The sequence below is a fragment of the Phaenicophaeus curvirostris genome, chromosome 9, assembly GCF_032191515.1.
Source record: "Phaenicophaeus curvirostris isolate KB17595 chromosome 9, BPBGC_Pcur_1.0, whole genome shotgun sequence".
Taxonomy (NCBI): Eukaryota; Metazoa; Chordata; class Aves; order Cuculiformes; family Cuculidae; genus Phaenicophaeus; species Phaenicophaeus curvirostris.
Genome location: NC_091400.1, coordinates 4,410,519 through 4,425,131, shown reverse-complemented (window position 1 = coordinate 4,425,131; position 14,613 = coordinate 4,410,519). Strand labels below are relative to the sequence as shown.

Here is a 14,613-nt window from a genome sequence, read left to right as displayed (position 1 = left end):
CATACTTACAAGCATGACAGATCAGTAAGATGGATCACTTATTTGCATAGGCTCACTAGGTTTCTCTCAGAGAAAACAAGATTTACATGCCAAGAGAACATTCAAACCTTTAAGTCATTTTCTCTGCAGAGAAATTTGAGTCCAAAGTGTGGATTTTCCTTTCCTGCCACTACTTTAAACAGAATTCACCTGTAAATGCATCCTCCAAAGAATTACCATTTGTTTTCCCTATATGTTCAAAAAGCACTGACAGCACTTGAAACTTTCACAGCATTTTCTAGGTTGCCTCTCACTCATGCTACTTGCTACTACAAAACCCTACATGACACAATAAAGATCAGAGAGTGGACTTAATTAACAATTAACTTGATATCTGTATACACATAAGCTTTGCTACCTCCTTCAGCAAGAATTAACTCGGAATTTCCAACTCACAGCCTACAAATGGCTTGCAGCCCATTAGGTCAGTTCAGTCAACCAGCAATATACCCCAAACTCAAGTCCTTTGAGTCCCACCCTCCCAGCAACAAACATAATTGGTGGTTAATGAGAAGCTGCTGGTTGATGAGAAGCTCGACAAGTGGGATGTGTCCCTGCCCACGGCAGGGGGTGTTGGAACTAGATGATCTTTAAGGTCTCTTCCAACCCAAACTATTCTATGATAACGCGTGTGTGTTGTAACAGCCCTCTCTCAGGGCCTGTGGCTGTCTGGAACAACATGCTGTTAAAAAGCAACTCCTGCAGCAATATAGAGGCTATTTTCCTCTAAGGAGTCAGCCTGGAAACAGTCTTTCACATGGAGAAGTTGCATCAGTGCTCTAGCACTACAGCTCTCCTAGTCACTCTCAGAGCCGGCTGCGCATTACTGGTACTCAAACCCTGTGAAACAACTCACCTCTTATTCATGTATAGATCACATACAGTGCAGAAGTACTTGGGAAGAAGCTATTGCGTATCAATCCCACTAAACTCGCGTCCAGGACAGACCAACTTTTCTTGTGCTGCTGAACAGCTTAGGCATATGTTAACCAAGTGGATAAGCCTAGAGATACCATCACCCTGTCATTAAAAACAAAACCAGCCGCACCCTCCCCTCCAGGGTCTCAAATCCTATTCAAAACACACAGTCAAAGGCTCATCAAGCCCAGCAGTACAGAAAATTCCAAAAAGCTAGTACTGGAAAGCAAACTAGAAAGCATATTAGGTATAGAAATCGCTATGAAACTCTTAGTCACTTGTCTGCACGCCTCCTATTCACCACTTCACGCACACGCCTGCCCACCAGGGTAAGAGTGCCCTGAGCAGCCCTGTCCCATTTCCTGTTTACAGCCTTACGGAGCTCTGCCACGTGTGCACAACACTCACCAGGTGAGCTCATCGCTTCCAACACCCACACCGCGGGACTGAGACAAAATGCATCAATGACACTTCCACCTGACAAAGCCCAGACACTGGAGGCCTTCGATACAGACTAACCCTTATTAGAGAAATTAAATCTTTCCCCTAGAACTTCTCTCAAGCTCAACAGCAGGATTTCATTCCTGCCAGAGAAGTATTCATTTCCAAAGTTGCTCACACTTATTTAAATCTCAAATAAATGACCTTCCTTCAAATCTACCTTAAATAGTCCCTGACTTCACCTGCTGCTGACTGCTTACCACTGGAAGCAAAGTATTTGTGGCCTCACAGCAGCTGCTTGCAGCATCAGACAGGAACACAACCCAACATTTAGAGCCAGCCAACAACTGCACCTACTTCTCACACAGCTCTAAAGAGAACCTGGCTTGGCTTTGTTCAAAGAAAAGGATGTGTCCTTGTACTGAATTGCGCTTTTCTTTTAAGATCAGCAAGAACAGATAGCTGGATTAATGATGTCAGCAAGAAGAGACCAACTGACTAATTTGTTATTTTTCATTTTTTAAACAAAGGTCAAGCCAACTCTACTTATCAGCAGATATTTTCTAATATTATTTAGCACCTTCATGAATAAGCTTACTCCATGGAACAGGTGAGCAAGAACATAGTTAAGACCACAATTATGTTTTAAGTTTAAAGATGAAATCTGGTGCCTGCATGGCTGGTCAAAGAAACTGCCAACTCTATTTTAGCTGATTATGCTTTACAAGAGTTCACATAATCATAGAAGCATAGCATAGTTTGGATTGGAAGGGACCATGAAGGTCATCTAGTCCAATACCCCTGCACTGAGCAGGGACACCTTCAACTGGATCGGGTTCCTCAGAGCCCCATCCAACCTGGCATTGACTGTTTCCAGGGATGGGGCACCAACTACCTCTCACTGGCAACCTGTGCCAGTGTTTCACCATCCTCAGCAAAAAAAAATTCTTCCCAATATCTTGTCTAAACTTCCCATCTTTTAGTTTAAAACCATTACCCCTTGTCCTATTGCTACATGCCCTGCTAAAAAGTTTCCCCCATCTTTCTTATAAGCCTCCCTTTAAGTATTGAAAGGCCACAATAAGGTATTCTCAAAGTATTCTCTTCTCCAAACTTCCAATAAAGGTGATTGATGGAGAAACACATGAGCTTCCTAGTGCTTGAAGAAGTTCTTTACACTTACTACTCTCAGAGGTTCTGCAGCCTACACAAACAGTTTCCATGAGCAACGTGATCCTCTTAATTTAGGATACTTCTGATGAGCTCCTAAAAGACATAACTCATTTAATGCAGATGTAGTGCTGAAGATTAACATAAGCATTACAAATTCGAGAATTAAGTCTTTCATTTCGTCATGAGGTTTAAGGTTACATATGCATTTGATCGTTAGTTTCTTGGCTTTGATAAAATGAAGTAAAATATGGCCAGCTCTCTTATTTACCTACTTACTAATCTTAGCTTCGGGTCTAGCGTCTTCAAAATAATTTTGGGAACTCCTACAGTTCTTTAATTAGGTCTTAATTTCTGTATAAGACTATCAAGTCCTTCATATCAAGGATACTTTACATGAATCCAGGAGAGACCTTGCAAACACTTTCTATTATAACCTAACCGGTACAATGAAAAAATTGTTCATTACAATAACTTCAACCAATTCATGCAAAGTCAGTGGCCGCTTCTTTTAAGAGGTTTCTCTGCTCCGTGCCACAGTAAGTTTTGCAACCAGCAGAGACAGATGGATGTCTGGAGAGCCAAAGCTAGCATAAAAGAATAAAGCAAATACTATCATCTCTGTACTGCCAAGTCCTGCACACTTTTGAACACGTTTAACAATTGTAAAGCTTCAGCTGTTGGAGATCTCATAGATCCCAGTCCCACTGAAGTCACTGGGAAAGAACAGATTTGCATAAGATTATGATCTTTTACCTACTACAAAATCGGAGCAGAAGCAGTAAGCTAGCAGAGCTGAAGAACAGCAACCACCATGACAAGGACCTGAGAAATACCAGGCTGGCTAAAGATACGAAGACACCAGGCGTTCCAGCTGTTGAAATCTCATTACTTCTTTTCAGGTTTCTTACAACAGCTGTGTAGTAACATTCCTGACTTCCATCTGAACTTGTGGTTTACTTTGCCAGAGCACTAATTTTAGTTGGAATCAATCTTCATTTTGAGTGGACGATTTGCTGTTTTGCAAGTGCCTCCCCAACAAGTTATTCCATCCAATACCTCAGAATGCCATATAGTTAATCAAAAAATCTGTTTCCACTTGGATTCTTAACCTTTTCAGCGTTGTTTTTTCACCTTACATTAGTCTGCTAGAGACTCTGGAGAACCTCACAAGTTAAAAGCCACAATCGCACCACTGCTGGCTGCTCCAAGAGTATCTTCTCTCAACATTTTGGAGCACCACCAACGTCATAACAACTGGCTATAGAAAACTAACATTTAAAATGGGAGAGGTCTCAACCAAGAATTGTTTCTGCTTGTTTCCAAAGAAAACCACATTTTATTTTTGGGCCATTTTTAAGTGAACAACAAACCACACTGCATGTAACCATACATTCATCAGATGGGTTGCATTTTTTTTAAATGAGAAAAGAGTGTCCAACAATGCTATATGCAACACTCTGGAATATGAATCTTGCTGGCTGATTTTAGAGATAAAAGTGAAGTTCATAACCCAAATCCATAGAAAGCTCCTACTTAATCGTTACACATCTTAGAACCCAAGGGTGTTGTCACACACCAGCCTCAAGGTCCTGCCTCTCCCAAGAAAATTCCACAAAAAGACAAGAATTTGAGCAAAGAAAAAAGCACAACCACACAACATCCCCTCCTGAAGTAAAAAATAGCCTGTTACCTCTTCACCATGCAGCTGCGATTTTTGCTTTGGACCACCAGAAGTTATTTACATCTCAATTTTTGCCTTAAGGTCCCCGATTTCCAAACAATTCTGTTACTCTATAACTCAGAAAAGTATTTCTGAGGCTTCTTCGGGCATTCAAAAATGAAAATCCCCCGTTGTACACAGGAAGAGACTTCTATGAAATTTGTATTTGGCAGAGACTGTTGAGATAACATCTAGACTTGTCCTTCCAAAGCATATGCGCATCTGAATTCTAACAGGCACTTAAGAGAACTCTGTGAATACGCTGTTAGACACCAAGTCAGAAACCAATAACATGCAGAATCTCTACCAAACCTATTTGTATAGTTGTATTAGTAACTTAACCTTAACACCAAAAATAGCATGCTAAAAGATACCTTCATTTCCTCCATTCTAAACCCAAATCATTTATTGTTTTTTCTTTAGAGACACAAAGTAGTTTGAGGGGTAAGTTTTGTTCTTAAAAACAGATAAGGCACATGATGCTAATTAACCAAAGGTTTGGTTTGAGAGGAGAATTCTGTTAACAGAAATATGCTTGATTGGTAATACATAAACAGGTTGAGAAGCCAGAGGATACAGAGGAAATACAAGTGTGCCTTTTCAGAAAGGTCATTTGCCAAGTGCAGATGAAAGGTAATTTGCCCGATTAACATTACCCTCTTAAAATGGAATTTGCATTTGTATTATCTCAAGCATTCAAGGTTAACTTTTATTCAAGAAAAAATACCACTCAAAGACCTATACATAGAACAGTAAAACAAACACTGCTTACATTGCATCTACCACAAACTAGCCACTGCCAAAGCAGTCATTTAAAACATGTACTTCATGTTTCTGTGGATGGATTTTCTTCAAAGTAAACTTTAAGCTGTTTTCTGCTGAAAAATCATAGAATCATAGAATGGTTTGGGTTGGAGAGGACCTTAATGAACACCTAGTTCCAAATCCCCTCCCAACACCTCCCACCAGACCCAGCAGCTCAAGGTTCCATCCAACCTGGCCTTGAACACCTCCAGGGATGGGGCAGCCACAGCTTCCCTGGGCAACCTGTGCCAGTACCTCACCACCCTCATTGTGAAGAATTTCTTCCTAATGACTTATCTAAATCTTCCCCCCTCCAATTTAAAGCCATTCTCCCTCATCCTTTCGCTACCTGCCCTTGTAAAAAGTCCCAGAGGTGCTCCAGCCCTCGGATCATCTTTGTAGCCTCTTCTGGACCCGTATGTGAATAGGTCAGCCTCGCCTCTGGCTTCTAAAGCAGTCTAATAGTAAATACACTTCAACTGAGTAACATTAGGTATGCTTTTGGACATAAGGGAAACCATGTGTTCTAGAACAAAGCCTCAGTTTTGGAAAAAAGATTAGCAGACAAAAGTGAATAATAAAAGCACAAAGCCAAAGAATTAACTTTTTTTTAACATTACAGTTTAAGGTAGAGTTACTATACTGTCAAAACTTATTAATGTATCTCCAAGCTAGTGACTATTTTCCTTACACTCCTTTCCACAGTTTTGATCAATGAGGAAATTCAATCACAAAACAGGGTGGGGGGCAGAAATAACAAAATCAGAGAGTGGTAGGAAGGCCCAAGCACAAACTGTTTGCTGATTTTTCTCCTTTGAGCACTGCAAGTTCCAACAGCTTTATTAGCAGAAGAAAGTAAAGCATTATGTCAGAGCTCTCGCTGGAGAAAAATAAATCTGCTTTGTGAATCCTTGAATTTAAATTGCTTTTCAAAGAATCATAGAATAGTTTGGGTTGGAAGGGACCTTAAAGATCATCTAGTTCCAAGCCCCTTGCCTACATCAGAAACTGCACTTAAGTTTCCATCATCAAATGCAAGGTCCAACCGTCTTCAGGATATGTAAGCAATATTTCAAGATAAACACAAGGAACATATTAATGTAGTTAAACCCACTTCCACATCAGTGCTTGCAGATTAGCTATAAAACAACAGAAACAGAAGTAACGCCCTATCATTTTGCCAGTGACAAACCAAAGTGCACAGTAACAGCGATGGCTGATTAAAGGCCCAATAGAGAGTTAGCTACTATGGGGCGTTTTAGTTCCCCCTATATCCAGAAGCATCTCTCAGACTCATTCAGTGCCACCAAGACCAGTCATGTTTACAAGCAGACAGGTCAGCAAAACGACTGCAATAATCTTTCCTATCCAGACTCCTATACACATCACTTCATTTGTCCAGTAGTAAATTGATACAGTCTAGTTAGGCAAGTCTTTAAAATCTAAAAGACTCACAACAGAGAGGTTGCATTGTTTTCAGCTGTAATATTTTCCACTCTAAAAACCTAATATTTTCACATAATAGTACAGGTTTTGAAATTCCAACATTTCAAAAAGCAGAATAAAAAGGATCAAAAAACTTAGAGAAAGCTTCTTTTCGCATGAAGCACCAGAACAGGGTTCTTCACCAGACATTTTTACATATATTTTCCTAATAACTGCCTATCAATGGTTAGAATTATTGAGCCAGGGCAACTAATTTTTTTTAAGGTACCAGAATTTGGCCTGGAATCTTCCTCAGCCATATATGAGTCTATCAGGAATTGGCTCTACCTACAAAACAACCAGGAAAAACAATCCATCTAGGTTGCAGAAATGCTCAAGAGCCTAAAATAAGCTCAGTCAAAGCAGACATTGTTTTGTGGAACATGCAAGAGTGGAGGTTGTTTGTCTTAATTAGAAACGTCTTTTTGTGCCAGACCACGCAGTTCACGGTATTTCTTTATCTGCAACGCGTAGGACACAGATGCTGATTTCGGCACGTTTTGTAACAGAGCACATGCCAAGATCATTAAGTAAGAACATCAGACTCCACAGTTCGCCTCTGGTTGTGCTCCATCTGTTTGGAGCAAGCTTTATTCCACCCGTCTGCTATAGGCTGTGAACATGCACGCATGCTCTGCGTCTACACAAAGCCATAAACACGGGAGCGAAAAAAGCAGCTAGACTGCGTAGCAAAGATTGATTTAAGGAAAGGTATGCCAGGCAGGCAGTGGGGACACTAATTTCTAACCAATTGTCAGAGCTAGTGATTTTGCATCGTGCTAACTTACAGCATAGGCATTAAAAGCCAAATTCAGCAAGCAGATGCTTTTTGCTCTACATATCAGGATTGCCTGAGAAGCTGAACTATCGGAGAGAAGTGCTCTGATGATTTCAGTGCTCAATTATGTAAATGACTTTAAACTTTCACATAGACAATACACTTAATCCCTAGACTTACATATGCTTACAGCTTTCAACCTATAAAATTTAAGACCCTTTAAAAAATTCTGGCACCTTGTTTGATTAGAGCAGCTGTGCCGTTATTACTGGAACTAGTTTGACTACAAGAAAGAATAAACAGCTGCATGCAAGTGAAGAATGTAGTTTCGGAGTACGCTTTAACCAGTCTGGCAATACACTGATGCCAAAAACAACGTGGGTTCTGTCCTGCAGCTTTTCATTCTCAACACAGCACTTACCTAGCAGCTACACGACAGCAGCGTGAGCTGGTGCAGTTTGCTGCAACCAACATAAGATTAACCTCTTTCAAACATCTTAGTTTCCCTTTGGGTTGACAAAGCAACCTGAGGTACCCTGTGGCCACACAAGTTTTGGACCGTGTGGCAAGCAGAGAACGAGGGGAGGGTGAAGGGCAGGATGGCTCCTCTCAGCAACAGGTCAGTGAGATCTGTTTAGGCACAGCATGAAGTGTGAAGGATAACTGATACAGGGTGACTCAATCTTTGCAGTCCTAGGGTGAGACAGACATTTCAGCACGTCTTCATCTGAGTTGCTCACTCTATGACAGCAACTCCATTTCCCCACAGGTGCAGCACCAATTTATAGGCCTTTAAACTGGAAGGATACCGGAAGGCATTCGGCATCCAACAGAACTCAACAACCTCCATACTTCAGATGCCAGGAGAAGAGCAGGCTGCAAACAGTGGAAGAAACTCTCCCACAAATGGCCCTTCTGACTTGGCGATTAGGTTGTATATAGCTATTCCTTCCACACCGCATGTGGTGGTATCATTACTTAATTCCATCTGATGAATCATGGTTGTTTCCAGACAACACGTTTGGCGACATCTTGATTAGCAAACAAGAGGGTAAATATTTTTGTACCTGTTGGTTTTAATAAAAATATTTGTATTCCAAAAGCAAGACAAAATGCAGGTTTACAAACGAAGTATACACAGTTACATAAAGCATCACCACCACACTAAGGCAGATATTCCTGACCATAGCCCAATAAATGGCTCCAGCCACCCATTCTCAGCTGTCTAGTAATTCTAGAAGCAGCTGGATGTCTGGAAATGTGGAACAACAACAATATTAAAAGTGGAATAAGAGAATGCCTTGGGACCTACCATAAAAGAAACAGCTCCAATCTGTAAAGTAACAAAAGTTGGAAGAGACTACTACCACTATATACCTTCAGGTCACCAGCTGTGTGCCCAAACAGGCTTTGTCCAGTTTAATGTAGTTACGGTTATAACCCAGTATCAGAACCAAGGAGTGCTTGAATCTTTTACTTGTAAATATTTCATCCTTGCAAGGCTCTACCATGGGGGTGGAGAAGGCAGGCATTGTAAGTACAAACAGACATAAAAGCAACTACTACTACCCAAGACAAACCCATCCTCCTGGAGACCACTACAGCTCTCCCTTCCAACAGTCATGACTGCTGACCAACTTTACTGAAAACAAACCATGTACTTGAACATGACGGTGGAGAGAGTGTTGGAAAGCAACACAGATGGGGGAACTTTCATTTTTAAGCATGGAGGGGAAAAAAAGTTAACAGATTACAGCAGACAGTCTGCTTTAACAGATTGCAAGAACAAAATGGCCATCTACTTTGTATTTCGGATGCTTCACATCTCTGCTTGGCACAAGGGGATAGTCTGATCTCATCCATACCAGGCTGTGACTGACAAGTACTCAGCATGTTTAATAGTAAATACACTGTCTCAGCAACTGATGTGTACACACTTGCTCAGACCTCACAAATGAGAAGAATGAGCAATCAAAGAAGACTAAAAGTCAAGCACAGGCTGTATTAGAAGCTAACAAGAGGGGCAGCCACAAATTTAAAAAGCTATTCTAACCATCAAAGACCAAGAACTTGACTAAGCATACCGCTTAAAGAAGTTATTTCTTTTGGGGTCTCAGAAAATTATCTTCTTGTTGGTTGTAGAAGTGAAAAAAAAAAACCAAAAAAACAAACTCTGCAGTAATCATTCAGGAAACTGTTGCAATAGCCAGTGTATTTTAGAATCAATAACTACCTATACTTACTACAGCAGCTCCCCATAGACACAAAAGTCTAAAATTAAAAGAAGTTATAATTACGTGTTTCAAGTCTTCTGCTTCTTGACAGAAAGAAGCAGACATGCAATTAGTACAAAGTATTTCACACGTTCAGATGCCTAAGCATAATAGCATTTATAGACCAAAGGAAAAAGATTTCATTAAAACTAAGTTTTGCCAAAGATTATTATGGGGAGCAGTGAATTGGAACCACTCCCCGTTTCCTGTGCATCACTCTCCGAGACAATTCACGCGCAATTAAAAATTCTAATTCTCTACTAGCTCCATTCGCTACTTCCGTAAAGCTTTAACCAAACTATTTTTGTGGAGCTGATTAACCCCAAATTGCAAAGTCTCAAACTGAATTAGAAGTCAGTCCGCAGGGGACACGCGTGTTGGAACACGTCAGAAGTCAGCAGAGGGCAGTGTGACACACCTACAAATTAATATTTTGCTGCTCTTTTGGCCCTGAAAAATAGGTCAGTCAGAAGAGGAGAATTCTGCTGCAGCTAAACAACTGTTGCCCCTTCCAGTCACCAGCCAAGACAACAGGTATTCCTTACGGCTGCCCAAACACAACACAGAGCTTCCTGGACTTGCTCCGACAGTGTGGGATACCCATAGCTTTCATTTACCCATAGCTTTTCACCACACCAAAATTAAAGCACCGCGTAAGTAAGAGAGAACCTCAGGTCTTAGCAACTATACGGTGGTTAAAAATATTTCCATCTTTCTTATGGGGTTTCAGGAAAAGGTAGCATACGCCTTCTGAACTCGTAACACACGAGTCAACTGGAACAGGTATGTCTGGAAAGAAACCAGGAAAGAAAACAGATCAAATAGAGAATGACAGCGTAGTGGACATTGAGAAAAGAGGATAAGGAGAGTCTCGAGACCACTGAAATTAAGACCTTTAATGACACACCACATTGACTTCTGTGCTACTTCCCACCTTCCTTTTCCATATGAATTTTGCTCTATTAAGCAAAGTTAAACAATAGACTTGAAGCTGTCCAATCTCTCACTGAGCACTTCTTCCTTCCTGGAAAGCTGAACCTGGGAGAACTAGTTAAGTCCCACAGCTGGGAAACAAGGACATAAGAAGGTGAAGAGGATTTATAAATAATATTAAGGACTCCCCTTTTTTAGCAAAAGTAATTAGGGCACACAAATGAGTGACCGACAGCAGCCAGGAAACCCAACTGCATAGAGCTGCACAATATGCTGTCCTTTATTGGCTCTTGCAATAAATCTGTGGGTAGCAGTAGCTACTCTCTTCATTCTCTGCACTCTTGGTTAGGCCCACAGAGGACTTAATCTTCAAAATGCAAATAGAACCCTTAGCAGTTCATTCCTTGGAAAAAACAACTGACTTCACAAGAATCTGGTCATCAGAAACTGAAGTGCTGGGCACCACTGATACCACCCTTATAACCAACACAGTCTGGGTTGTTGTCATAATAACAATTCTCTGGTTGGTGCTTTTACATAATAAAGCAGAAACAGGTTCAGCAGCTACATTTGATGTTCAGAAAGTAAGCGTGTGCCTCTTCCTTCTGCTGCTGCATATTGTCCATGGGAAGACCACACTGACAGAGCCAAGGAACAGCAACTCTTCCCACATCCTGTCTTTTCCAAACCAATGTTGTCCTCTGCCAATCCTAGAACACGATGCTCTACTTCACAAGCATCAATTATCTGACAAGTGATAGGGAGAGGGAGGACTGCTACTTATCTTGGTGACCAGATTCCAGTAGGAAAATGTACCTGGCAGTACAAAAAGGTTTCCTGACAAGAAAGAAAAGTTCCCAGATGAAAACACCAGCCAGCTTGAGGGAAATGCCTGTCACCAACAAAACAGGGAAATCCCATTACGCTCTGTTTTGGGTCATACAGTCCTGCTACATAATTTACACTAATTCAAGTATTTGTGGAACTGCTTTGTGAGCAGATTCACTTAATTTGCCTGGCAAAAAGTCACACACAGCAAATCTCAGCTCAAGCAACCCAATAAGCACCAGGGCCTCCACAGTGACAGAGCTGCTCAGCAGGGAGCAGGAGGAAGACTCAGCTGCTCAAATATTACTCAACATTTATTACAGAATACTATTCAAATGAGCAAAATAACCCATCAGTTTCAGGGAGGAACAGTACAATGCCTGAGAAAAAGACCAGAGGTTGTACTGGAGTTTACTTTTCTCAAACAGAACTTGGACAACACCTACGAGGATACTTTTCACCTAAGAAAGTTTACGCCTTTGGTTGCCAAAAACTCAGCTTCACAAAAACCAGGACACAATAACACACCGGTCTATCCGTCAGCTGACGACCTATGCTCACCACAGACCCCGCATCACTCTGCCAGGCGCCTTCCTAGCCCTTCCACAACTTAAAAAGGAAAACAGTCACCAAACAGATTTTATGGGTTACTCTGGATCAGTGCACAAGCAATGCTCAAAAGGTGTTTGTGACAGGCACCCGTGTCCAGAGCATCTTGGCTCAACAGCCACACGCCACATGTGCAATCTGGGCCCCCCAGGAGCACAGCGACCAGGACACCCCCAGCTCAGGGGCTGCCAGGGCAGAGACACCCCCATCCTCACCCCTGTCAGGCGACTGAATTCCTACAGGCAGGGCTCACCGGGGGGGGGGGGGGGGGGGGGCAGGGAGGGGAAAAAAAGTGGGGGGACGAGGTGGGGAAGAAGGAGGGGGAATAAGGAGGAAGGAGGGGGAAAAGGTGGGGGGAGAAAAAGGGAGAGGGAAGGGGGGAGAAAAAGGGGGAGGGAAGGGGGGAGAAACAGGGGGAGAAACACGGGGAGAAACAGGGGGAGAAACAGGGGGAGAAACAGGGGGAGAAACAGGGGGAGAAACAGGGGGAGAAACAGGGGGAGAAACAGGGGGAGAAACAGGGGGAGAAACAGGGGGAGAAACAGGGGGAGAAACAGGGGGAGAAACAGGGGGAGAAACAGGGGGAGAAACAGGGGAAAGGTGGAGGAAGGGGGAAAAGGGGAGGGAAGGGGGGAGGAAAGGGGAAGAGGGAGGAGAGGAAAGGAGGAGAGGGGGGAGAGGAAAGGGGGAGAGGAAAGGAGGAGAGGGGGGAGAGGAAAGGAGGAGAGGGAGAGAAGAAAGGGGAAGAAGAAAGGAGGAGAGAAGGGGAAAGGTGGGGGAAGGTAGGGGAAAAGGGGAGTTAAAAGCGGGGGAAGAGGATTTAAAAGGGGGGAAGGAGGAGAGAGGAAGGAGGGAAGGGGGTACGAGAGGGGCTTCGCGGCCGCCCCGCACTCACACGACAGCCCGCGAGATCATCCCGGACACCATCGCGGCCGCCGCCCCGCCCCGAGCAGCGCAGGCGCAGGCGCCGCCGCCGGGGGGAGGTGGGGGGGGTGGGGGGGGTGGGTCGGGGCCGCCTGGGCCGGGGTGTTTGTTGATATTTCGGCCTGTTGTCAGTCTGAGGGCAGGGTCCCCTTCAAGCAGCGCTTAGGAAGAAAAATTGCACAGAAAGGGTCACTGGGCACTGGAACAGGCCGCCCTGGGAGGGGGTTGAGTCCCCTTCCCTGGAGGGGTTTAAGGGCCGGGTGGGCGAGGCGCTGAGGGACATGGGTTAGTGATTGATGAGAATGGTTGGACTCGAAGATCCAGTGGGTCTTTTCCAACCTGGTGATTCTATGAGGAACGCACAGGGTGATCGGTGCCGAGGTGTCTCCTGCTCGCAGCCTTTCCCTGCCTCGAGTGCAAGGGCAGGTGGAGCTGGAGCCACAGCCCCAAATTAGCAAGAGATTTGACCGTTCATCAGGTTCATTTGACCGTTGCCAAGATGATCGTAACCTCACGGTGAGTCCTCGGAGAGGAATAAAAGATGCGTGAGGTTTTTGGGGGACATCACACATGGGAGACGCGCCCCACACCCAGCGATGGGGGTCAGTCCCTGTGGCCCGGGTCAGATAAAGGATTTTCGCTTTCTAAAACTCCAAAACAAGCCTTAGAGAGTTTGTTTGCCAGCATTTTTGGTACTGGCACAGGCCGGTGCGTGATGGAGACGAGCAAGGATGCAGTTAATTTAGAACACAAGGCTCCCTTTGCCACCTCTTCCCTTCGAAGCACAGCGGCTCAGGCTGGTGAAAGAGGCAGCTTGGGACACTCAACCCTTGCCTTCAACTTGTACTTGTGTTCCCTATAGGCCAACACCCTGTTCACAGTAGGATCTCTCAAAATACCAGTTTCACACATTCAAGGCACCGACACGGGCCTTGCTGACTGTGGGACGGAGCGTGCACCAAGCTACTTGTGTTGCTGGAGGGGTTTGATAAGGGCCAGCATGCACCCAGCTCACACACCTCCCGTCGGAGCCAGCTGGCTCCCTGGGGCTCCAGCTCCCCTCTGAACCGCCACGGGAAGTTGCATCTCCTCTGCCCTTGTTTACAGGCTGTCTGTGCCAAAGACGGTCTGAGGACACAGCCTCACACAGGCCACACAGACCGCTACGTGCAGTTGATCCAAAACTTATGGTGACTGGGAAGGCATGAGGACACATGTGGGAAGGGTTAGTGCCCCTGTATCTTGTTTGCTTTGTTTTTTCCCTGGGCATCTTGTTATCGGCCGCTGCCCGATGCAGGACACTGGGCCAGACAGTCTACAACGTGACCCGGTCCAGATCATAGAATCACCAGGTTGGAAAAGACTCACCAGATCAAGTCCAACCATTCCCATCAATCACTAAGCCATGCCCCTCAGCACCTCGTCCACCCATCCTTTAAACACCTCCAGGGAAGGTGACTCAACCACCTCCCTGGGCAGCCTGTTCCAGTGCCCAATGACCCTTTCCGTGAAGAATTTTTTCCTAATGTCCAGCCTAAACCTCCCCTGGCAGAGCTTGAAGCCATTCCACCTCGTCCTGTCCCCTGTCACTTGGGAGAAGAGGCCAGCACCCTCCTCTCCACAACCTCCTTTCAGGTAGTTATAGAGAGCAATGAGGTCTCCCCCTCAGCCTCCTCTTCTCCAGGCTA

General features: G+C 44.2%; 1 protein-coding gene across 1 annotated transcript in view; it reads right to left on the bottom strand.

Moving 5' to 3' along the window:
* Positions 1–12,928, bottom strand: part of REEP3 (receptor accessory protein 3) — a 37,517-nt gene extending 24,589 nt beyond the window's left edge. Inside the window, exon 1 of the mRNA XM_069863211.1 lies at positions 12,897–12,928. Coding sequence (XP_069719312.1) covers positions 12,897–12,928 — 32 coding nt within the window. The remainder of the gene's footprint in view (positions 1–12,896) is intronic.
* Positions 12,929–14,613: the final 1,685 nt, after the last annotated feature.